The sequence below is a fragment of the Nerophis lumbriciformis genome, linkage group LG17 (genome assembly GCF_033978685.3).
Source record: "Nerophis lumbriciformis linkage group LG17, RoL_Nlum_v2.1, whole genome shotgun sequence".
In the NCBI taxonomy this organism is placed as follows: domain Eukaryota; kingdom Metazoa; phylum Chordata; class Actinopteri; order Syngnathiformes; family Syngnathidae; genus Nerophis; species Nerophis lumbriciformis.
The window spans coordinates 32,924,544-32,951,496 of NC_084564.2; the positions used below are offsets into that span (position 1 = coordinate 32,924,544).

The following is a 26,953-nucleotide window of genomic DNA, read 5'->3' on the forward strand; positions in this document are numbered from 1 at the left end:
AATTTGAATCAGACTATTATTGATAATGAGATTATTAATCATGTTGTTTCTCCTGCAGGTGGTCCATCTTGACAAAGAGCAGGAGATACACAAGTTGCCCCTCCAGCCTCCTTATTACGACATCGCGCCCTCCGAGTCCACCGCCTTCACCGATAAGTCGGTGAGTTTAACTTCTCCTCCTCTACTGCCTCTATTGGCTGCTCTTATTGGCCGCACTTATTGGCCGCTCCTATCGGCCGCTCCTATCGGCCGCTCCTATCGGCCGCTCCTATCGGCCGCTCCTATCGGCCGCTCCTATCGGCCGCTCCTATCGGCCGCTCCTATCGGCCGCTCCTATCGGCCGATCCTATCGGCCGCTCCTATCGGCCGCTCCTATCGGCCGCACTTATCGGCCGCACTTATCGGCCGCTCCTATCGGCCGCACTTATCGGCCGCACTTATCGGCCGCTCCTATCGGCCGCACCTATCGGCCGCTCCTATCGGCCGCTCCTATCGGCCGCTCCTATCGGCCGCTCCTATCGGCCGCTCCTATCGGCCGCTCCTATCGGCCGCTCCTATCGGCCGCTCCTATCGGCCGCTCCTATCGGCCGCTCCTATCGGCCGCTCCTATCGGCCACTCCTATCGGCCGCACTTATCGGTCGCTCCTATCGGTCGCACTTATCGGTCGCTCTTATTGGTCGCTCCTATCGGTCGCACTTATCGGTCGCTCCTATCGGTCGCTCCTATCGGTCGCTCCTATCGGTCGCTCCTATCGGTCGCTCCTATCGGCCGCTCCTATCGGCCGCTCCTATCGGCCGCTCCTATTGGCCGCTCCTATTGGCCGCTCCTATTGGCCGTGCCTATTGGCCGCTCCTATTGCTCACAGTTATTGGTCGCTCCTATTGGTCGCTCCTATCGGTTGCTCCTATCGGTTGCTCCTATTGGCTGCTCCTATTGGCCACACTTATTGGTCGCTCCTTTTGGCAGCTCCTATTGGCCGATCCTATTGGCCACACTTATTGATCGCTCCTATTGGCAGCTCCTATTGGCAGCTCCTATTGGCAGCTCCTATTGGCCGCTCCTATGGTTGTTCCTATTGGCCGCTCCTATTAGCTGCGCCTATTGGCCGCTCTTATGGTTGCTCCTATTGGTCGCTCCAATTGGTCGCTCCTATTGGTCGCTCCTATTGGCCGCTGAAAGGAAATGATTGACACTCTGCTCCCCGCCCCCACTCTAAATCTACTAGCTCATTTACTACCTCTGCTCGTGTGGCACGTTGCATCATCACCAGCGTTCATCACATGTTAGCCATTTTGCGTCGGCGGTAAATTGTGGCCATAAGCAGAGAGGGAGGGGTACTAATGGAGTACTATTGTAACAAGATGGTATTTGTGGTACCAATATGTACTATGGTACTAATATGGTACTATTGGTACTAAGATGGTACTATTGTAACAAGATGGTAGTTTTGGTACTAATATGGTACTATGGTACTAATATGGTACTATTGTAACAAGATGGTACTTATGGTACTATTATGTACCATGATACTAATATGGTACTATTGGTACTAATATGATACTATTGTAACAAGTTGGCAGTTTTGGTACTAATATGTACTATGGTACTAATATGGTACTATTGGTACTAATATGGTACTAATATGGTACTGATATGACGTCCATTGCACCGGTCGCCCAGGGGGGGCCCCCACATCTGCGGTCCCCTCCAAGGTTTCTCATTGTCATCCCATTGGGTTGAGTTTTTTCTTGCCCTGATGTGGAATCTGAGCTGCTGATCTCAGTACACAATGTGTGTGTATTCATGTGTGTTTTCAAATGTGGCTTTTGAGTAAAATATTTACTGCAGATTGAACAGGAAAATTGTTTTTTTCCAGTGTGTATTAGACTTGAGTTAATTCTTCCTTCAAATCACACAAAGTGTATTGGCACAATTATTTTTTTTATAGATAGCTGTGTGCAGGCGCCAAGTCCTGTTGGAACTTGAAATCTCCATCTCCATAGAGCAGGTCAGCAGCAGGAAGCATGAAGTGCTCTAAAACTTGCTGGTAGACGGCTGCGTTGACCCTGGATCTCAGGAAACAGAGTGGACCGACACCAGCAGATGACATGGCACCCCAAACCATCACCCAACCATGCAAATTTTGCATTTCCTTTGGAAATCGAGGTCCCAGAGTCTGGAGGAAGACAGGAGAGGCACAGGATCCACGTTGCCTGAAGTCTAGTGTAAAGTTTCCACCATCAGTGATGGTTTGGGGTGCCATGTCATCTGCTGGTGTCGGTCCACTCTGTTTCCTGAGATCCAGGGTCAACGCAGCCGTCTACCAGCAAGTTTTAGAGCACTTCATGCTTCCTGCTGCTGACCTGCTCTATGGAGATGGAGATTTCAAGTTCCAACAGGACTTGGCGCCTGCACACAGCGCAAAATCTACCCGTGCCTGGTTTACGGACCATGGTATTTCTGTTCTAAATTGGCCCGCCAACTCCCCTGACCTTAGCCCCATAGAAAATCTGTGGGGTATTGTGAAAAGGAAGATGCAGAATGCCAGACCCAAAAACGCAGAAGAGTTGAAGGCCACTATCAGAGCAACCTGGGCTCTCATAACACCTGAGCAGTGCCAGAAACTCATCGACTCCATGCCACGCCGCATTAACGCAGTAATTGAGGCAAAAGGAGCTCCAACCAAGTATTGAGTATTGTACATGCTCATATTTTTCATTTTCATACTTTTCAGTTGGCCAACATTTCTAAAAATCCCTTTTTTGTATTAGCCTTAAGTAATATTCTAATTTTGTGACACACGGAATTTTGGATTTTCATTTGTTGCCACTTCAAATCATCAAAATTAAATGAAATAAACATTTGAATGCATCAGTCTGTGTGCAATGAATAAATATAATGTACAAGTTACACCTTTTGAATGCAATTACTGAAATAAATCACGTTTTTCAAAATATTCTAATTTACTAGCTTTTACCTGTATATAAAGGAGTCAAAGGCCTCCTGGCATGAGTGTCTAACTGGTGATCATAACATGTGGCGGGTCGGGTGGCGGTACACACGGAAGCAGCTCAGTCAGCCAGGGTTTTCACTGATAGAACAGTTGGAGCAGGAGTTGGAGTATTCAGTAGATGTCAGCCATTTCTGGTGTTTCAGGCTGTGGTATGAGCTCATGGAGGAGCCTTGGTAGTGGTGTCGCAGCTTGGTGGTTGTGCCGTCAGGTCACACCAGGAAGGTTCCTTCTGTGCGATATTGAATGTCAGGGTACAGTTTGTGAAGTAGGTCATTACCAAGCAGGCAAGGTGTGTGCTGGTCGACCACGAAGGGGTGCTTCAGTGTGTGTCCAGCAATCTGAACCGGAAGTGGTTTGGTGACAGGTAACATTCTTGTTACCCCAGCAAAGCCTTCGACCATAAAAAAGGAAGCACACCGTTTCTTTGGTACCTCCGCATTCAGAAATGAGTGGGTGGCACCAGTGTCAATCACAAACTGATAACATTGTCCGTTGAAACTTATGTCCAGCAGGGGGCCTGTCTGTATTTCCTGCTGGGGCTTCTGCCTTGGGCGTTCTTTGCCACGCCTGTATAGTGTGCTGCAAATGGGAGCCTGTCTCGTTCAGAGTTAGGGCATTCACGTTGCCAGTGACCCGGCTGGTCACAGATTATAAATGATAATGATAAATGGGTTATACTTGTATAGCGCTTTTCTACCTTTAAGGTACTCAAAGCGCTTTGACAGTATTACCACATTCACCCATTCACACACACATTCACACACTGATGGCGGGAGCTGCCATGCAAGGCGCTAACCAGCAGCCATCAGGAGCAAGGTGTGAAGTGTCTTGCCCAAGGACACAACGGACATGACTAGGATGGTAGAAGGTGGGGATTGAACCCCAGTAACCAGCAACACTCCGATTGCTGGCACGGCCACTCTACCAACTTCGCCACGCCGTCCCTTGAAACAGTTTCCACCCCGGACTGACCTTGAACTACCGCGTCGTCCACCACCCGAGTCCAACCGTCTGGTCTCACGTCTGTTGAGGATTCTTTCCTCCACATGCTGGAGCTCAAAAGCAAGGTCACCCACTGCTGAATATACTTTAGCTGATTTTTTACCTTTCGGTTCTTTTGACTTTTTATCTTCAGCGATCTGTAAATTAAGTAGTTGTTTCCTTGTTACTCAACCACCAGCCTTGTTGTCATCTTCCTGTTCTGTCCAATTTTGCATATGATGAATAAGATGAAGGTTCTCGAACCCGTTACTTCAGAATTTATCGTACCCTACGAAGGGTCTCGAACCCGTTACTCTTTTAGGCAAAGACCAATGACCCAGGGCGAACTATTAGTTCACTCGTCAATGAAACTGCCCGTCACGGTAGTCCAGACACAATGACGTGAGTTGACCACTATTTACAGTTTACACTATTTAAAAATGCAATCAATCTATCAAAATCACCACTCTGTGTCTGGGGTACAAAACAGTGTTTGACTTATAGACTTCAGGACAGACTCCTTTTACAAAAAGGCTCTGCTTACCTTGATTTATGTGTTGGCCAAGTGAGTCTGTCCAGAAGATTGCAAGAGGTGTCCAATTCTCAGTGTGTCATTCCCGGACGATAGCCCCCAAATTGTTGCATTTGGACCAGATGTTCCTCCAAGGGAATTTAAGTTACTGGTCAATCCCAAATTCTCTGCAATGACATATATGCTGAGTGTAAGTTAAGACCCCAACAGAATTGATATTTTGCAATTTATTTACAAAGCTTTGAAGAGACCAACCTAGAACAACACATTCAATTGCGTAGCCAAGTTGATCTGAAATCATTACGGAAACGCTGTCTTCTTCAATAGGCCAATAGCCCCCACCCTCCCGAGCGAATACACAAGTACATTGTTTTACTTAGCCTGAGACAGGATGAGAAAAGGAAAATGAGAATCTCTCCTCCTCACATTCCAAGCTCAAGGTAACTTACAGTGTACCATCGGACACGAGATGGAGAAAAATAGAAAGCGTACAAATGGTAACCAATAGCTATTTCAAATATGACTATAAAAATAAATAACTCTTAAATATGTATATATGTAGAGATATATATATATATATATATATATATATATATATATATATATATATATATATATATATATATATATATATATATATATATATCTCCATCAGTACTAATATCAGTCAGTCTAGTAATCAAGTTAATTTACAAAGCCCTTACTCGAAAAGGGCTGCACAAACCACAACGACATCCCGGGGTACGGTTCATAGTGGTGGAGTCTAGTCAGGGCCGGCCCGTGGCATAGGCCGTATAGGCAAATGCTAAGGGCGCCGTCCATCAGGGGGCGCCACGCCAGTGCCACAAATGTTGGAGAAAAAAAAAAAAAAAAAAAAAGTTGGTGCTATTATTTCTAAATACAAAAAATAATCCCACGTTAATTAAAATGCAAAGTAAAGCCTATTTAATAGAAATATTATTTGTTACAACATTACGCCCCCCCCCCCCCCTCCTCCCCCCGCACGGTGCGCCCCCTCCCTTCCCGTATCATGACTCTTTTTGGACGTCACCACATCAAAAAATCAACACAAGATGCCAAAACTGTCAGGTGCCCAGGGAAGAAAAAAGAGAAAAGAAGAGGAGGAGAAACGAGAAAAGACAGAGGTAGCAGGTAGGTAACGTTAGCCTACATGACATTATTTGTCTGTTACAGAATGTGATAGTAACCTGGCTTTTTAGCATTAAGCTAATGTTACATGATTCGGCAATTGCTAATCAATAAATAGCTAGTTCTGTTTTAACGTCGGGTTAATATTGTGGAGGGGGCTAAATTGTTATGGAAAATAATAATGTAACGTTAGGTAATTACAGTACTCCCACCTTACATTCCTCAGGGACATTTCTTTCTTTCTTTAGTTTATTTGGAACATGAACACACTTACATCATAATACATCACACAATTTCATATCATTTCATTTTACATCATGCCCGAAAAGGAGTAGGAAGAAGCAAAGCTTATTTAATCCTACCCCTTTCCCACTTCAAAGCGTTTACAAATATATAGAATCATTTACTGACCTTTTTATATAATAAAATAACATCTATGAATTAGTATACAACAGTTTTGTAATATGTAATTAATTAATTAATTCAGTCATTATTAACATACTGAGATGAAGAATATCTTATTTTCAATAAGGTTGAAAGTATTTCTCATAATTCTTCTTCTTTGTACTCTGTAAGCACTATTATTTTGAACAACCTCTTAAACTGGATCATATCAGTACAATTTTTAACTTCTTTACTTAATCCATTCCATCATTTAATTCCACATACTGATATGCTAAAAGTTCTAAGTGTTGTACGTGCATATAAATGTTTGTATTAGATCTTTTAAGCAGGTGTTTTTTGTTTACATTGTTATGCCTTCTGGTTAGCTAATGTTTGCCCTGCAGGTAATCGTCACTTTTCCACCCCTTTATATATTAGGTATAGTTGTAAGTAAAAAAAAAAGGTCAAAGACAAAGCTATTCGGGTTCTTGTGAGTATATACACTTCACTGCCGATGTGGGGGGGCGCCACCTAAAATCTTGCCTAGGGCACCAGATTGGTTAGGGCCGGGCCTGAGTCTAGTCCATAGTGGGCCAGCAGGGGATCTACTTGCATGGAGACACGTTACAGTGCAGAGACCTCATTGACTGATGCACAGAGGAGTGGTCCATCCTGCGTCCAGACTTGGAACAGCTAGCGATTCCTCCGTGGAGGCTGATCTATGGTCACCTGAAAACCTCTCCACACGGAAGAGGGGGGCAGAGTACAAAAGAAAGACGGCAGATCAACTGCTCTAAAAGTGGGGTCTATTTAAAGACTAGAGTATACAAATTAGTTTAAAGATGGGACTTAAATGCTTCTACTGAGGTAGCATCTCTGACTGTTACCAGTAGAACATTCCAGAGTACTGGAGCCCCAATAGAAAATGCTCTAAAGCCCGCAGATTTTTTGGGAATTCTTGTTTATAAGTTCTTAGAACGCATATTTATGTCCGGGACATATGGTACAATACAATCAGCAAGATAGGACATGCCTACAAATGACTACAATCTGGCGTGTTGGTCATCTTTAGGGGCATCAGCATAACAATGAAAGCTAACACGCATGATGTCACCTAGCGGCAGCATGTAAATGCTGAAGAATGCAGGGCCAAGAACCCTGTGGAACTCTGCACGTTACCTTAATATACTTCAAGGTCACATTGTTATGGGAGACACACTGCATCCTGTCAGTAAGATAGGCGTTAAACCAAGACAAGACTAAGTCTGACATACCAATACGTGTTTTGATAAGTTCTAATAAAATATTATGATCAACGGTATTGAAAGCAGCACTAAGATCAAGAAGCAGCAACATGGATGACACATCAGCATTCATCGTTAGCAATAGATCATTAGTAATTTTTGCGAGGGCTGTCTCCGTAGACTGATTTGCCCCGAAACCGGACTGAAAGGGTTCACAGAGATTGTTAGACTCTAAGTGTTCATTTAGCTATTGTGCAACTTTTTTTTGGAGGATTTTCGAGATAAAGGGAAGGTGGGACACCGGCCGGTAGTTTACCATGAGGTCAGGATCGAGGTTAGGTCTTTTGAGCAGAGGATGAATAAACACTTTGTTTTAATGCAAAGGGAACAGTGCCAAAAGAAAGTGATACGTTTATAATATTTAGCACTAATGGTCCTAATATTATAAAAAGCTCCTTGATACGTTTCCCAGGAAGTGGGTCAAGTAAACATGCTGTTTGTTTCATCCCATTTACACGCCGCAGGAGTTCCTCTAATATTATTTCATCAAAAAGACAGAAACTATTTTGGAGGGCAATATCCTTTGTACATACATTCCTATCTGTGTTAATAGAACCCAGTTGTAGCTTTAATCTCCTATCTAATGACTTAAATTTTCTTATTAAAGAAATTAATAAAGTCATCTGCCGAGTGGGTGGAGCTACTGGGAGGAGTCCCTTGTTGGGTTAGCGATGCTACTGTACTGAACAAATATTTAGGATCGTTTTTGTGAGATTTGAGTAGTAATTAGCTTTAGCTAAGGAAAGCATGCGTTTATAAGTTAATAAACTATCACTCCATGCTTGATGGAAAACCTCAAGTTTAGACGCACGCTATTTGCGTTCGAGCTTTCTACATGATAATTTAAGAGCTTTGGTTTATTCTGTAAACCAGGGGTTACGCCTTTTAGGATCCTTTTTTAGCTTTAGCGGTGCTATACTATCAATGGTGTTGTTAGGTTACGTTTATCGTGTTACCGTTGCGATGTGTGGGTTCATTTATTATTTGTGTAAGACCACAGCTATCAATTTAGTCTGGAGCGCCACGCACGAAGGGTCTGATGGGGTATTCATATGGATATTCAAATTCTACATTATAATTATATTGTCGGTGTGCGTCACTAGATCAGCGACAAACTCTGAAAATTCACTGATGAAGTCTGAATAGGGCCCAGGGCGGCGGTAGATAACAGCCAGGTAGAGAGGCAGCGGTGTGACCTCAAATAAGCACCTCAAATAATTTATATTTATTACTTAGGTTAGGGGAAAGGTTAAGGTTTTTATTTTACTGTATATTAGTGTGACCCCTCCACCTTTTATAAGGGGACGGGCAATATGTGCATTTGTATAGTTAGGAGGAGATGCCTCATTAAGCGGAAAAAATTATCTGGTGTGAGCCAGGTTTTGCTGAGACCAATGACGTTAAGATTGTTGTCTCCAATGACATCATTAACTAATAACATTTTGGGAGACAATGATCGTATGTTTAAAAAGCCCATATTATAGTGTTTTGAGGATTGTTTTGTTAATATTATCCATAGTATTGATATTGATAACGTTACTTTTATTTTGTGTAGTGCGCCTTAAATAATTTCGATCAAATCTAGGAATTTGATATGATGGGAATCTTCCGATTGTTTGCTTGGTGCTGCAGTAGATTGAATGTGTCATAATTTGCCACCTCAGTGGAATGCATGTCCACCTCTGGCACAGTCACTGCAGAAAAAACTTTATGCGAGTTGTGTATTATTAAGAAAACGGAAATGCTGATTATCGGTCCTGCTAGACACCGACACCTATTTAATAATACCACCTTAACATTTGACAACCAAACAATTATACACAAATTTAATAATACCACATTAACATTTGACAACCAAACAATTATACACAAATTTAATAATACCACATTAACATTTGACAACCAAACAATTGTACACCTATTTAATAATACCACAATTACACAAGGCGACTCGGTAAAGAATCTGGGTATTATCTTCAACCCAACTCTCTCGTTTGAGTCACACATTAAGAGTGTTAATAAAACGGCCTTCTTTCATCTCCGTAAAAGAATTGGTTGCATTTTGTCCACTAGCGACGCTGAGATCATTATTCATGCGTTCGTGTTGTGCGTCTCGATTACTGTAACATATTATTTTCGGGTCTCTAGCATTAAAAGATTACAGTTGGTACAAATTGTGGCTGCTATACTTTTGACAAGAACATGAAAGTTTCATCATATTACGCCTATACTGTATATACCTTTATATACATATATACCTATATATATATATATATATATATATACCTATACTGGTTCACCTGCACTGGCTTCCTGTGCACTTAAGATGTGACGTTAAGGTTTTACTACTTACGTATAAAATACTACACGGTCTAGCTCCATCCTATCTTGCTGATTGTATTGTACCATATGTCCCGGCAAGAAATCTGCGTTCAAAGAACTCCGGCTTATTAGTGATTCCCAGAGCCCAAAAAAAGTCTGCGGGCAATAGAGTGTTTTCTATTTGGGCTCTGGTACTCTGGAATTCCCTCCCGGTAACAGTTAGAGATCCTACCTCAATAGAAGCACTTAAGTCCCAACTTATAACTCATTTGTATACTCTAGCCTTTAAATAGACCCCCCTTTTAGACCAGTTGATCTGCCATCTCTTTTCTGCTCTGCCCCCCTCTCCTTCGTGGAGGGGGCGGCACAGGTTCGGTGGCCACGGATGAAGCGCTGGCTGTCCAAAGTCGGGACCCGGGGTGGACCGCTCGTCTGTGCGTCGGTTGGGGACGTCTGCGCTGCTGACCTGTCTCCGCTCGGGATTGTCACGTAGTGGTGGTGACGAACCCCAAGATGCAGAGAAGGCATGATTGGTGCAAGAAAACATGATTTAATGTCGAAAATAAGAAGGTAAAACACAAACCAGGACCTAGGCGATAGGAAACAGGATACCAGGAAACAGGAACTAGGAACTAGGAACAAAAAGACAGCACGCTGCAAACAGCTACAGGATCCAAGTACAGCTTCAACGACGACTAGTATTAGCGACACAGGTAGTGATGACAATGACATGGACAATACTCCAGCGCTGACTGAAGGACAATGCAGGTTTAAATAGCAGCCGGCTGATTGACACCAGGTGTGGCCAGGTGCCAATCAGCCGCAGCTGATGGGAAACAGCGCTCAGGGAGACAAGCAGGAAACAACCAAAATAAAAGCGCTGACAGGAAATAAAGACAAACACAGAGGAAAAACTAAAACATAACCAAACTGTCAGGGACAAACCTGACAGTAGCCCCACTTCCCATAACGGATACCAGACGTTCTAGAACACCCCCCCCCCCCCCCCCAAAAAAAAAGACAGTCCAAAGTCACGGGAGGGTGGAGGGAGGACAAGGCGGTGGGTCCCCGGGGAAGAGTCAGGTGGCGACGGCGAGTTGAACACCGCCGTAATTGGCGAGGCGGTTGCCCATGAAACGATCACATCTGTGGCCGACGAGAGGTTGGTGGCGCCCTCTGCTGGCCCACCGGGAAGAATGGTGGCACCTTTTGCTGGTCCACCGACGAGGATGGTGGCGCCCTCTGCTGGCCCACCGGAGAGGATGGTGGCGCCCTCTGCTGGCCCATCGGAGAGGATGGTGGTGCCCTCTGCTGGCCCACCGGAGAGGATGGTGGTGCCCTCTGCTGGCCCACCGGAGAGGATGGTGGCGGCGTCTGCTGGCCCACCGGAGAGGATGGTGGCGGCGTCTGCTGGCCCACCGGAGATGATGGCGGCGTCTGCTGGCTCACCGGAGATGATGGCGGCATCTGCTGGCCCACCGGAGATGATGGCGGCATCTGCTGGCCCACCGGAGATGATGGCGCCATCTGTTGCAGACCCACTGGAGTGGATGACGCCGTCTGTTGCAGACCCACTGGAGTGGATGGCGCCGTCTGTTGCAGACCCACTGGGTAGAGAAGTAGCTGTGACTCCCTTGCTGCACAGCTACTCATAGGCCCCCCCACCCCCTCAAGGCATGGATCCCAGACGTCCCCCGAGAGGCCAACACAGGACAGGGATGGGTGGGGGTATTACAAAAAGAAGCAAAGCATTTCCTCGATTTGGCCATCAATGTTAAAGCATTGCTAAGCCTCTCTGCCATAGAAATCGCCGCGGGGTTCATGTTAGGCTGGAGTATTCTGTCACGTAAAACACAAACCAGGAACTAGGCGACAGGAAACAGGATACCAGGAAACAGGAACTAGGAACTAGGAACAAAAAGACAGCACGCTGCAAACAGCTACATGATCCAAGTACAGCTTCAACGACGACTAGTATTAGCGACACAGGTAGTGATGACAATGACATCAACAATACTCGGGCACTGACTGAAGGACAAAGCAGGTTTAAATAGCAGCCGGCTGATTGACACCAGGTGTAGCCAGGTGCCAATCAGCCGCAGATGATGGGGAACAGCGCTCAGGGAGACAAGCAGAAAACAACCAAAATAAAAGCGCTGACAGGAAATAAAGACAAACACAGAGGAAAAACTAAAACACACCCAAACTGTCAGGGACAAACCTGACAGGGATGGTCTCCTGCTGGCCCCACTATGGACTGGACTCTCACTATTATGTTAGATCCACTATGGACTGGACTCTCACAATATTATGTTAGACCCACTCGACGTCCATTGCACCGGTCGCCCAGGGGTGGGTTCCCCACATCTGCGGTCCCCTCCAAGGTTTCTCATTGTCCTATTGGGTTGAATTTTTCCTTGCCCTGATGTGGGATCTGAGCTGAGGATGTTGTTGTGGCTTGTGCAGCCCTTTGAGATACTCGTGATTTAGGGCTATATCAATAAACATTGATTGTTTGATTGATTGATTATTCTAGGAGAGATGCTATGTGTGCAGGCATTTTCCAGCCTGGTGCTGGTTAGTTCTAGCTTAACTGACTCCTCACCCGGACTAACAGACACTGTAATTGCCTGTGACCGGGCCTGCTCTAGTGTAGTTAGTCAAGTGTGACCCCAAACAGTAATCTATGTTGAGTGATGGCACTTCCTGGTTAGGGTGAAGGCCATCCCTCATCAGCAAGCCCGGTTTGCCCCAGAAAGAGGGCCAATTTTCAATAAAAGTTAGTCCCTGTTGTCTACAAAAACTAGCCAGCCACTTGTTAACCGAGACTAATCTGCTATACCTCTCATCATTGTCTCTCGCAGGCAGGGGGCCAGAGACAAGTACTCCATGCCTGGACATCTTTCTAGCCAGATTACAAGTCCTAGCAATGTAATCTCTGACTGTCTCATCCTAGTGTCATTGGAACCAACGTGTACAACTATGTTGGCGTAGCTAGTGGTGCGATTAGTCTGTTGTACGTGTTTAATAGGCCTGTTGTGAGTTAGCTCCCCAAAACTGGCTCAGTAAACTATCATTGAAACCTCATGTCAGACACATTAAAACTAAAATCTCCAAAAGCCTCTCAATTATAAACAAAGTAAAACTATACCTCGATGAAAATGCACTCCGTACTCTATACTGCACCTTGGTACTCCCATACCTTACATACTGTGTTGAAGTATGGGGCAATACTTACCACAACACAATTCATCCTCTGATCATATTACAGAAAAGAGCAGTGCGGATCATTCACAACGTTGGTTATTTAGAACATACTCATAATCTGTTTATGCAATCAAAGTTGCTCACATTTGATGACCTTGTTAAATATAATACATTAATAATCTTATATAAAGCATTTAACAAATTATTGCGGCCTAATCTACAAAAAAAATTATAAAACGAGTGCAGGCTCATAACTTGAGAGGCTTTGGATATTTCTTATTGCCGAGAGCTCAAACCACTCGTAAACGTTTTTGTGTGTATGCGGAGTAAAACTATGGAATAAACTGGACTTACAACACAAGCAATGCCAAACTATTAATCAATGTAAACTATTATACAAACATGTCTGGTTCAAATATAGAGATGAGGGTCTTTAATTTGACCTGCTGCTATACTCTGTCTCAAAGTGTTAACATGTTTCCTTACCATTATTACTAGGTTGTCTATTACCTTTATTGCTATGTTGTCTATTACCATTGTTGGTATATTCATTATTCCTACATTGTTGATACAAATTATTGTTACAGTGTAATATGTATTGTTACCCGTGGTAATGCCACTATGATACAACATCTGTATTATAATCCTTGAACAAAGTAAGAGTGAAACTCATGTGAATAATCACTGAATGGAGAACTGGGGGAGGGATTAAATAAAGTATCTTCTCCCCACTCCTTTTCAGGCAATACTGGACAATTATGCATTATATTAATATGTAGTTCATATGAAGTAGTATTTTATTATGGAGTTCATATGAAGTCATATTTTATTATGGAGTTCATAGGAAGTAATATTTTATTATGGAGGTCATATTAAGTAGTTTTTAATTATGGATCATATGAAGTAGTATTTTATTATATAAGTCATATAAAGTAGTATTTTCTTATGGAGTTCATATGAAGTCATATTTTATTATGGAGTTCATGTGAAGTAGTATGTTATTATGGAGTTCATATTAAGTAGTATTTTATTATAAAATTAATATATAATAGTATTTTATTATGGAGTTCATATGAAGTAGTATTTTATTATGTAGGTCATATGAAGTAGTATTTTATTATGGATTGAACTAGTATTTCATTATGTTGTTCATATGAAGTAGTATTTTTGTGGAAGTCATATTATTATAGTATTTTACTATGGATTTCATATGAAATAGTACAAACATATTTTATCATAAGTTCATATGAAGTAGTATTTTATTATCTAGTTCATATGAAGTAGTATTTTATTATGTAGTTCATATGTAGTATTTTATTATGTTGTTCATATGAAGTTGTATTTTATTATGGAGTTCATATGAAGTAATATTTTATTATGTAGTTCTAATGTATAGTATTTTATAATGGAGGACATACAATGTAGTGTTTTATTATGGAGTTTATATAAAGTAGTATGGAAGTAGTATTTCATTTGGAATTTCTTGATATTTGGAATATGTTGATATTTGGAATATACTTATATTTGGAATATAGTCAAGGTTTCTGTGGTTTATCTGTTATACAGTGCTCAATACCGGGGTAGAGCGGAATATACGTTAGGTCAGGAAAAAACACAAGCGGCTATATCATCCCTACAAGCTTGTTTCGCAGGTTTCCCTGCTCGTCAGGGGATTTTATGAAATCCCCTGAAACAGGCTTGTAGGGATGATATAGCCTCTTGTGTTTTTTCCTGACATAACATATATTTGGAATATGTTGATATTTGGAATACATGTATATTTGGAATGTACTTATATTTGAAATATGTTTATATTTGGAATATGAGTATAATAAGAATATGTTTCAATTTGGATTATGTTTCAATTTGGATTATGTTTCAATTTGGAATTTGTTTATATTCCAAATGTATTTATACCTGGAATATGTGTATATTTGACTTTTTTTTTAGTTTGGATTATGTGTATATTTGAAATATTTGTATGCTTGGAATATGTGTATATTTAAAATATGTTTATGTTTGGATAGTGTATATTTGGAATATGTTTACATTTGGAACTTCTTTATATTTAAAACATGTATATTTGAAACGCTTATATTTGGAATATGTGTATATTTAAAAAAATGTATAGATGGAATATGTGTATGATTGGAATATGTTTATATTTGGAATATGTATATGTTAGGTGTTATGTGTATATTTGGAATATGTTTATATTTGGAATATGTTTATGATTGGTGTATGTGTATATTTGGAATATGTTTATATTTGAAATTTGTTTGTATTCGGATAATGTTTATACTTGGACAATGTTTATATTTGGAATATGTTTGTCTTTGGAATATGGTTATGTCACCCTTGGGCAAGGTGTAGCACCCGAATGCCCCCCTCATCAGGGTTACGATACCCCCCATGAAACAACAAAAAGAGAAGATGCGTTACCCGGCCCGGAGGAAGCCCGGGGCCCTCCTCCGGAGCTAGGCCCGGAGGCAGGGCTCGCCAGCGAGCGCCTGGTGGCCGGGCTAGCCATGGAGCCCGGCCGTTGTATGGTGTTTCCGCTTGCTCACGTAGGTGACAGCAAGGCACAGCCCCGAAGAAGCTACGTGGACACACTATCTTCTCCGCCACGTGGGCCCACCACCCGCGGTCGGAACCAGTGGGGTCGGGTGCCCTGCCAAGTGGATGGCAGTGAAAGTGGAGGCTCCGGACGGGCCAATTCGGGGCGGCAGAGACTGACTTTCGGGACGTGGAACGTCTCTACGCTGGTGGGGAAGGAGCCTGAGCTGGTGCGAGAGGTGGAGCGCTACCGGTTGGATCTGGTAGGGCTTACCTCTACGCATAGCAAGGGCTCTGAAACCACACTCCTGGACAAGGGATGGACCTTGTTCACTTCTGGAGTTGCTCAGGGTGTGAGGGCACAGGCGAGTGTGGGGATACTCACAAGTCCCCGGCTCAGTGCCTGTACGTTGGAGTTCACCCCAGTGGACAAGAGGGTCGCCTCCCTTCGCTTTAGGGTTGGAGGGGGGAAAACTCTGATTGTTGTTTGTGCGTACGCACCAAACAAGAGTTCAGAGTATTCGGCCTTCTTGTATACCTTGCATGGGGTCCTGTATGGGCCGCCGGCAGGGGATTCCATAGTCTTGTTGGGGGACTTCAATGCGCACGTGGGCAATGACAGTGATACTTGGACTGGCGTGATTGGGAGGGGCGGTCTCCCTGATCTGAACCTGAGTGGTGGATTGTTATTGGACTTCTGTGCTAGTCACAGACTTGCGATAACAAACACCATGTTCAAGCATAAGGATGCTCATAGGTGTACCTGGTACCAGAGCACCCGAGGCCAAAGATCAATGATCGATTTTGTAATCGTATCAGCTGATCTGAGGCTGTATGTTTTGGACACTCGGGTGAGAGAGGGGCTGAACTGGCAACTGATCACCATCTGGTGGTGAGTTGGGTCAGATGGCGGGGGGAACCTCTGGACAGACCTGGCAAACCCAAGCGTGTAGTGCGGGTGAACTGGGAACGTTTGGAGGAGTCCTCTGTCCGGAAGGACTTCAACTCCCACCTCCGGCGGGACTTCTCTGCCATCCCTGTGGAGGTTGGGGACATTGAACAGGAATGGGCAATGTTCAAAGCCTCTATTGCTAAAGCTGCAGCTGCGAGCTGTGGCCAGAAGGTCTTAGGTGTCTCTAGGGGCGGTAACCCTCGAACACCCAGGTGGACAGTGGTGGTCAGGGAAGCTGTCCGACTGAAGAAGGAGTCCTACCGGGGTATGTTATCCCAGGGGACTCCGGAGGCAGTTGCAAGGTACTGACAGGCCCGAAAGGCAGTGGCCGTGGCTGTGGACGAGGCTTAATATGCTTATATTTGGAATATGGTTATGGTTGGAATATGTTTACATTTGGAATATGTTTATGTTTGGAATATGTTTATGTTTGGAATACGGTTATGTTTGGAATACATTTGTATTCAGATAATGTTTATATTTGTAATATGTGTACAGTCGGAATATGTTGATATTTGGACTATGTTTATGTTTGAAATGTGTGTATATTTGAATAGTGTGTATCTTTGGAATATGTTGATATTTGGAATATGTGTATATTTGGAATTTGGTAAGTTTGGAATATGTTTATATTTGGATAATGTTTATATTTGGAATATGTTGATAATTTGAATATGTTTATTTTTGGAATATGTTTATGTTTGGAATATGTTCATATTTGGAATATGTGTATATTTGGAATATGTTGACTTTTGTAATGTGTTTATATTTTGAATATGTTTATGTTTGGAGTATGTGTATATTTGGAATATGTTTGATGTTTGGAATTTGTTTGTATTCGTATAATGTTTATACTTGGAATATTTTTATGTTTGGACATTTTAATACTTGGAATATATTTATATTTGGACATTTTTATGTTTGGAAATGTTTATACTTGGAATATGTTTATATACAGTGTTGGATTAGTTACTGAAAACCAGTAACTAGTTACAGTTACTAGTTACTTTATTTCAAAAGTAACTCAGTTACTAACTCAGTTACTTACACCAAAAAGTAATGCGTTACTGTGAAAAGTAGCTATTTAGTTACTTCTTCTACTTTTTTTTTTTTTTTAAAGCTCCCATTAATGCTCTTTTAGCCTTCATTTCAGTACTGTTATTGCACTGGAGAATAATACAATCTGTTGATCAACTTGACATGCATTTGCATCACTGAACTCTGCTAAGCAATGTGGTCTACATACAACACACAAAGACAAAGATATGTTTCAAAGGGCCAATTTATTTCAGGCCAGAACAAATTGACAAAACTATTTTAAATAGCTGCAACATAACATACATAAGTAACAAACAGCATAATAACACTAACACTAACCACGTTAAACCCAGATTCTGAACCAACAAAGGTCTTAACTCATTCTCTTTCTATGCCACATCAATATGGAATGCACTCCCAACAGGTGTAAAATAAAGGGCATCTCTATCCTCCTTCAAAACCGCACTAAAAGAACACCTCCAGGCAACTACAACCCTAAACTAACACCCTCCCTTCCACATAATACCTCTTCGGATTGTAAATAATCAAATGTAGACACTTTTTCTTATAATTTCTGATCTCTCTCTCTCTCTGTCCACACTTGCTGTACATATCCTACCAAGTCAGTCCGACACTGTTTCAATGTCCATTTCTCTGATGATGCAATTGTTGATGACTGAAGTGTTGATACCAACCAAACCGCATCATGTAGTAACGGTAACTGAATTACTGAATATAAAAAATAACGCGTTAGATTACTAGTTACCGCCGAAACTAACGGCGTTACAGTAACGCGTTACTTTGTAACGCGTTAGTCCCAACACTGTTTATATATGGAATATGGTTAAGTTTGTAATAAGTTTATATTTGGAATATGGTTAACTTTGGAATAAGTTTATATTTGGAATATGGTTAAGTTTGGAATATGCTTTTATGCTTAAGTATTTGGAATATGTTTATATTTAAAATATGGTTAAGTTTGAATATCTGGCTGCCGTTTGTATTGGAAGCGGCGTGAAATGCACTCGCCATCGTCACGTCCACACCTGGCCGTGCCTCACTCGCCTCTCGCCCTCTCTTGTCTCCAGAACTCGGGCCACAAGGACTGTGAGGTCCAGTACGCTGAGCTGGATACTGCAGCCTTGGCCTCGTCTCCCAGCCCGCGAAGCTGCGCTCAGTCTGGCCCTGGGGACCTTGTCGAGTATGCAACCATCCAGCCTAGCTCACACTAGCATGCCTTTTTAGGCCTTTCCCTCAGACTGTGGCCTGCAGGTATACTCTTCCTCACCTCCTTCCAGAACCCTTCTGGCCCTGCTCACATGTCAAACACACATTTGTCTCCATTTCAATATTTCCCATGCCTTCCACATGCAAAGCTCACTTTTTCTATTCTTGATTTTCACCTCACTTTTTCAGCTTTGAAGTGACTGAAAGTGACCATTTTTAAGAAAACATGCAACACAAAGAGTGTGTGTGGTGGTTTCATTCTTAAAATGGTTCTCACAATTACTGAATATATCAATTAAAGATTGATCACAATCCTCCCAATAAATCCTTTGTCTTCGTCTTAATCCTTAAAAGTGAGAAAAGAGACAAAGTGGTAAACATACATTCTAAGAAATAATACTACTGCGTTATCACTTCAATGGATATACTACAATGTACTGCATTAGATCGCCGTTATGCGACAGATAATAATAACCCATAACCAGTAAAGTTATGAGACAGATAATAACATATAACAAGCAATGTTAACACCGATAACACATAATGTGTAAAGTTATGAGACAGATAACACATAACGTATAAAGTTATGAGACGGATAATAAGACATAGCGAGTAAAGTTACGAGACAAATATTAACCCATAACAAGTAAAGTTATGAGACAGATGATAACTAATAATGAGTAAAGTTATGAAATGGATAATAAACCAATAACGAGTACATTTATTGGACGGATAACAACCCATAACAAGTAAAGTTATGAGACGGATGATAACTCATAAAAAGTAAAGTTATGAGACGGATAATAACCCATAACAAGTAAAGTTATGCGACAGATGATAACTCGTAATGAGTAAACCTATGAGACAAATAATAACCCATAACATGTAAAGTTATGTGAAGGATAAAATCCCATAACGAGTACATTATGGACTGATGATAACCCATAATGAGTAAAGTTATGAGAGAGATAACCCATAATGAGTAAAGTTATGAGACATGCAATTACCCGTAACGAGTAAAGTTACAAGAGAGAAGTTATGTGACGAATAATAACCCCCAACGAGTATAGTTATGCGACCGATGATAGCTAATAACGAGTAAAGTTATGAGACAGATAATAATAACTCATAACGAGTAAATTTATGAGACAGATAATAACCGTAACGAGTAAATGTATGAGACGGCTAATAACCCAGAATGAGTAAAGTTACGGATGGATGATAACCCATAATGAGTAAAGTTATGAGACGGATAATAATAATCCATAACGAGTAAAGTTAAAAGACTGATAATAACCCATAACGAGTAAAGTTATGTTGTTGATAATAACCCGTAACGAGTAAAGTTATGAGACAAATAATAATAACCCATAACGAGTAAAGTTATTAGACGGTTAACAACCCATAGCGAGTAAAGTTATACGATAGATAATAGCCCATAACGAGTAAAGTTATTGATGGATGATAACCCAAAATGTGTAAAGTTAGGAGACGGATAATAACTCATAATGAGTAAAGTTATAAGACGGATAATAACCCAAAATGAGTAAAGTTATGGACAGATGATAACCCATAATGTGTAAAGTTAGGGGACGGATAATAACCCATAACAAGTAAAGTTATGAGATGGATAGTAACCCATAACGAGTAAAGTTATGAAACAGATTATAACCCATAACAAGTTAAGTTATGTGACAGATAATAATAACCCATAACGAGTAAAATTATGAGACAGATAATAACCCATAACGAGTAAAGTTGAGGGACAGATAATAACCCATAACGAGTCAAGTTATGAGAGAGATAACCCATATCGTGTAAAGTTATGAGACATGTAGTAACCCATAACAAGTACATTAATGAGAAAAATAATAACCCATAATGAGTAAAATTATGGACAGATGATAACCCACAATGAGTAAAGTTATGAGACAGATAATAACCCATAACAAGTAAAGTTATAAGAGAGCTAATAACCCATAGCGAGTAAAGTTATATGTCAAATAATAACCCATAACGAGTAAAGTTATAAGAGAGCTAATAACTCATAGCGAATAAAGTTATGTGACAAATAATAACCCCCAACCAGTATAGTTATGTGACAGATGATAGCTAATAACGAGTAAAGTTACGAGACGGATAATAACCCATATCGAGTAAGGTTATAAGACGGTTAATAACCCATAGCAAGTAAAGTTGTAAGACGGATAATTACCCATTACGAGTAAAGTTATGGATGGATCATAACCCATGATGTGTAAAGTTATAAGAAGATAATAACCCATAACGAGTAAAGTTATAGACGGATGATAACCCATAATGTGTAAAGTTATGAGACATAAATAACCCATAAAGAGTATAGTTATGAGACAGATAATAACCCACAACAAGTACAATTATGAGACAGATAATAATAACCCATAACGAGTAAAGTTATGAGATAGATATTAACCCATAACGAGTAAAGTTATGAGACGGATAATAACCCACAACGAGTAAAGTTATGAGACGGATAATAAGCCGTAAGGAGTAAATGTATGAGACAGATAATGACCCAGAATGAGTAAAATTGTGGACAGATGATAACCCATAATGAGTAAAGTTATGAGACGGATAATAACCCATAATGAGTAAAGTTATGAGACGGATATTAACCCACAACAAGTAAAGTTATGAGACAGATAATAATAACCCATAACGAGTAAAGTTATGAGACGGATAATAACCCGTAACGAGTAAATGTATGAGACGGATAATAACCCAGAATGAGTAAAGTTACGGACGGATGATAACCCATAATGAGTAAAGTTATGAGATAGATAATAACCCATAACAAGTCAAGTTATGAGACAGATAATAACCCACAACAAGTAAAGTTATAAGACAGATAATAATAACCCATAACGAGTAAAGTTATGAGACTGATAATAACCCATAACGAGTAAAGTTATGAGACGGATAATAATAATCCGTAACGAGTAAAGTTATAGGACGAATAATAATCCGTAATTAGTAAATGTATGAGACAGATAATAACCCAGAATGAGTAATGTTACGGACAGATGATAACCCATGACAAGTAAAGTTATGAGACAGATAATAACCCATAACGAGTAAAGGTATGGGACAGATAAAACCCACAACAAGAGAAGTTATGAGACAGATAATAATAACCCATAACGAGTAAAGTTATGAGACGGATAATAACCCATAACGAGTAAAGTTATGAGACAGATAATAACCCAAAATGAGTAATGTTACAGACAGATGATAACCCATAACAAGTAAAGTTATGAGACAGATAATAATAACCCATAACGAGTAAAGTTATGAGACAGATAATAATAACCCATAACGAGTAAAGTTATGAGACAGATTATAACCCGTAACAAGTAAATGTATGAGACAGATAACAATCCAAAATTAGTAAAGTTACGGACGGATGATAACCCATAATGAGTAAAGTTATGAGACAGATAATAACCCATAACAAGTAAAGTTATGAGACAGATAATAATCCACAACAAGCAAAGTTATGAGACAGATCAGAATAACCCATAACGAGTAAAGTTATGAGACGGATAATAACCCATAACAAGTAAAGTTATGAGACGGATAATAACCCGTAACGAGTAAATATATGAGACAGATAATAACCCATAACGAGTCAAGTTATGAGACAGATAATAACCCACAACAAGTAAAGTTATGAGACAGATAATAATAACCCATAACGAGTAAAGTTATGAGACTGATAATAACCCATAACGAGTAAAGTTATGAGACGGATAATAACCCGTAACGAGTAAAGTTCTGAGATGAATAATAATAACCCGTAACTAGTAAATGTATGAGACAGATAATAACCCAGAATGAGTAATGTTACGGACAGATGATAACCCATGACAAGTAAAGTTATGAGACAGATAATAACCCATAACGAGTAAAGGTATGGGACAGATAAAACCCACAACAAGAAAAGTTATGAGACAGATAATAATAACCCATAACGAGTAAAGTTATGAGATGGATAATAACCCATAACGAGTAAAGTTATGAGACAGATAATAACCCAAAATGAGTAATGTTACGGACAGATGATAACCCATAACAAGTAAAGTTATGAGACAGATAATAATAACCCATAACGAGTAAAGTTATGAGACAGATAATAATAACCCATAACGAGTAAAGTTATGAGACGGATTATAACCCGTAACAAGTAAATGTATGAAACAGATAATAACCCACAATTAGTAAAGTTACGGACAGATGATAACCCATAATGAGTAAAGTTATGAGACGGATAATAACCCATAACAAGTAAAGTTATGAGACAGATAATAATCAGCAACAAGCAAAGTTATGAGACAGATCAGAATAACCCATAACGAGTAAAGTTATGAGACGGATAATAACCCATAACGAGTAAAGTTATGAGACAGATAATAACCCGTAACGAGTAAATATATGAGACAAATAATAACCCATAATGAGTAAAGTTACGGACAGATAATAACCCAGAATGAGTAAAGTTACGGACAGATGATAACCCATAATGAGTAAAGTTATGAAACAGATAATAACCCATAACAAGTTAAGGTCAGGGTATTTAGAAGCTACAATATGTAAATGAGTTGTGTTCGCTGGTCGTCATGACGGGGACTTTTCAAAAAGAACATTCTAACCATGGCTACTGTCAATCTTAAAAGTGTGTACGTGTCTTCCGGATGACTTAGTTAGCTAAAAAATGGGCGCTGGCGTCATAAAATGCGTACAACACGCTGGAAAGTTAGCGCCCTCTCGGCAGCTGAGAAAAAGTTGCAAACAGTCACTTGAAATTAAAATGTTGAACAATATTCAGTAAAAATCTGTTTTGCCAACATGGACGTCAATGACCAGAGGGGGCGCTGTATGCCAAGACTGCTTGTCCAAAAAACATCTCTAATAATAAACATAGATTGTGGAGATTAGCATCAGCTAGCAACTGTGCCAATTAGGTTGTTAGCTGGTTAGCTAATTACCTCCCTGATAAATGTCACCTGTTTTAGTCATCATCGGGCATTATTAGAAGTTATATAATGTTTTTTAAAATGTCAGTGGATTTATTTACTCACCTTTCATTTGATTCTTTCAACACGTCATATTTCACACCTTCTGCCTTTAAAACACGAGGGAAGGAAATTGCTGACCTGCAACACAGTTAAAGATGTCCATGTTGCAAACAAAGGCTGATTTTTACAGATCATGTAGAATCATTCATCAACAGTTTGATTTTTAATAGCAGAGTTGAGAGAAGGGAGTGTGTGGACATGGCCTCAGATGTTCAAGCAGAAGTGTCAATAAAAGGTGACATGGTCATTATTTGGTGAAAATTTGTCAGGCTTGGACGAAGGAAGGGACTCAGATGCAGAGATGGGATTCTAAATAAAGCTTTTATTTTTAAAAACTCTTTAAACCTCCAGAAAAGAGTAAATTTAAATACTATGAATCACAAAAATAGATAGCGAAAAAATGTTCCAAAAAGGGAAAACCGAAAATCACTCCAAACGGAGGAAACACAAAAATAAAGACAAATTATAATTAGCACCGTATCTGCTATCAAAAACTTTAACGAAAAACGCTCCAACAGGAGGGAGAAAATAATGACTATAAAAATTACTACTCTAATAAATGTAAACAAAAAATCACTCAAAAACTTTGAGGAAAGATCATTAGGAAAAAATCATAACTCACCACTGCGGTTGAAAAAAGGCTAGAAAACAAAAGTCACTCTGAGGGAGGAGAAAAAGTTAACTCAAAATTACAGCGTGGGATTTTCTGGAAACAAGGACGTAGACGTGGGACAAGGCAAGGCATGGACATGAACATGAACTTGGAACGCAAGACAGGCACAAAAGCTCGAGACAATCTGGCACAGAACAAGGGGAGTCATGGGCTTATATGGAACATGAGGGTAATGGGAAACAGGTGGAAACAATCAAGGGTCAGGAATGACGTCAGACTGGTGACACAAGAGGAAGGACCCGTGATCTGAAACAAGAGGAGTTGCTTTTCAAAATAAAACATGTAAATCACAAGACAGAAAAAACCAAGACAAGACTTCCCTCACCGCGGTGTGACAAAATTATGCTAGCATATTCCTCACTGTGCAGGTTTATGCATGAATGGTCAAGTGACAAATGGTGTGCTTTAAAAAGAATCAGGGTCAAGGTAATTAGAATTAACCCTAACCTTCCAGAAGGTTTTATTGTGCGGCCAATCACAAATGTGCTACAGAAGTGTTTACAAGCAGTGGGGGAGGGGCACAGATTGGTTTCCATAGCAACATCATGTGCTTCCGGATGGAGGCGGTCATGCTGCTACGTCTATTAGAAGAACAGAACATTTCTCTTCACGTCGGCTACACTCACGACTTCCTCCAAAGACCTTTTATTCAGCCAGTTTTTAGCCATTGTTTAGCCATTTTTTAGTCATTATTAAGCCATTTTTAGCAATATTGTTGCCATTTTTTGCCATTATTTAGATATTTTTTAGCAGTTATTTAGCCATTTTTTTGCCATTATTCAGCCATTTTTTGGCTATTTTTACCGAAAACAATACAACTTCTTCTGCTTTTTGACAGAATGTTGTTCAAAATATTATTTTGTTATTATTATTATGTCGTTATGAATATTATCTTGTTAGGAATATTATCTTGTTATACATATTATATTGTTATAAATAGTGTGTTGTTATGGATATAATGTTGTTATAAATATATTGTTATAATTATTATCTTGTTATAAATATTATGTTATGAATATTGTTATAAATATTATATTTATCTTATTGTAAATATTATGTTATGAATATTATATTTTTATAAATATGATGTTGTTATGAATACTATATTGTTATAAATATTATGTTGTTTGGAATATTTAGTGCACCTGCGATGAGGTGGCGACTTGTCCAGGGTGTACCCAGCTGAGATAGGCTCCAGCACCCCCCGCGACCCCCAAAAAAGAGACAAGCGGTAGAAAATGGATAGAAATGGACGTTGTTAAGATTATTAAGTTGTTGTGAATATTAAGTTGTCATAAATATCATGTTGTTAGGATTAACAGGGGTCAAATGGTTGACAGTCTTCAGGTCTTTCAGCAGGTCCAGCGATGGACAATATCTCGAGTTGCTCCGATACACTTATGATGCCAATTATACATGAACGACCAAATGTGATGCTCAGCTATTCTTGCCTGGACAACCTCTCAGCAATGGTCTGCAACATGGACGTCCTGGCAGCAATGGTCTGCATCATGGATGTCCTGGCAGCAACGTTCTGCAACATGGACGTCCTGGCAGCAAAGGTCTGCAACATGGACGTCCTGGCAGCAATGGTCTGCAACATGGACGTCCTGGCAGCAATGGTCTGCAACATGGACGTCCTTGCAGCAATGGTCTGCATCATGGATGTCCTGGCAGCAATGGTCTGCAACATGGACGTCCAGGCAGCAATGGTCTGCATCATGGACGTCCTGGCAGCAATGGTCTGCAACATGGACGTCCTGGCAGTGATGGTCTATATCATGGACATCCTGGCAGAAATGGTCTGAAACATGGACGTCCTGGCAGCAATGGTCTGCAACATGGACGTCCTGGCATCGACAGTCTGCAATATGGACGTCCTGGCAGCGTTGGTCTGCAACATGGACGTCCGGCAGCCAATGGTCTACAACACGGACGTCCTGTCAGCAACGGTCTGCAATATGGACGTCCTGGCAGCATTGGTCTGCAACATGGACGTCCTGGCAGCGATAGTCTGCAACATGGACGTCCTGGCAGCGACGGTCTGCAACATGGACGTCGTGGCAGCGACGGTCTGCAATATGGACGTCCTGGCAGCGATGGTCTGCAACATGGATTTCTTGGCAGCAATGGTCTGTAACATGGACGTTTTTGCAGCAATGGTCTGCAAAATGGACACTTTTTTTTAAATTATTTACCAAGCTTGTCAGGTGGTTTTTACCAAGCATCTCGTGTAATTTTTTTTTATCAAGCGTGTCATTTATTTTTTTACAATACATTTAAGGTGTTTTCAATCAAGTATTTCATGTGGATTTTTAACCAAGGATACCAAGTGAGTTTTGCGAGGATAATGGAAAATGTGTGAGCACTTGAAGCTGAAGAAGAAGCTGTTGTAGTGTGCATACCGGAAGTGTTGTATATTTCATGACATTCAGAGTATTACTAAAACTTATTTTGCAGTGAGCCCGCTTTCATTCACCACTTAAAGCCTTTTCTCTGA

At 40.6% G+C, this 26,953-nt stretch overlaps 1 protein-coding gene across 3 annotated transcripts in view; it reads left to right on the forward strand.

Annotated features, from left to right (window-relative positions):
* nectin1b (nectin cell adhesion molecule 1b) overlaps window positions 1-26,953 on the forward strand; it is a 211,817-nt gene that overhangs the window by 174,745 nt on the left and 10,119 nt on the right. For 2 of the 3 annotated variants that reach the window (XM_061973110.2, XM_061973111.2), the window contains one exon: window positions 59-160. In XM_061973110.2, the coding sequence (XP_061829094.1) occupies window positions 59-160 (102 nt within the window). Of the gene's footprint in view, window positions 1-58; window positions 161-18,527; window positions 18,712-26,953 lie in introns of all 3 variants that reach the window. The other variant, XM_061973112.1, reaches the window with a different exon arrangement.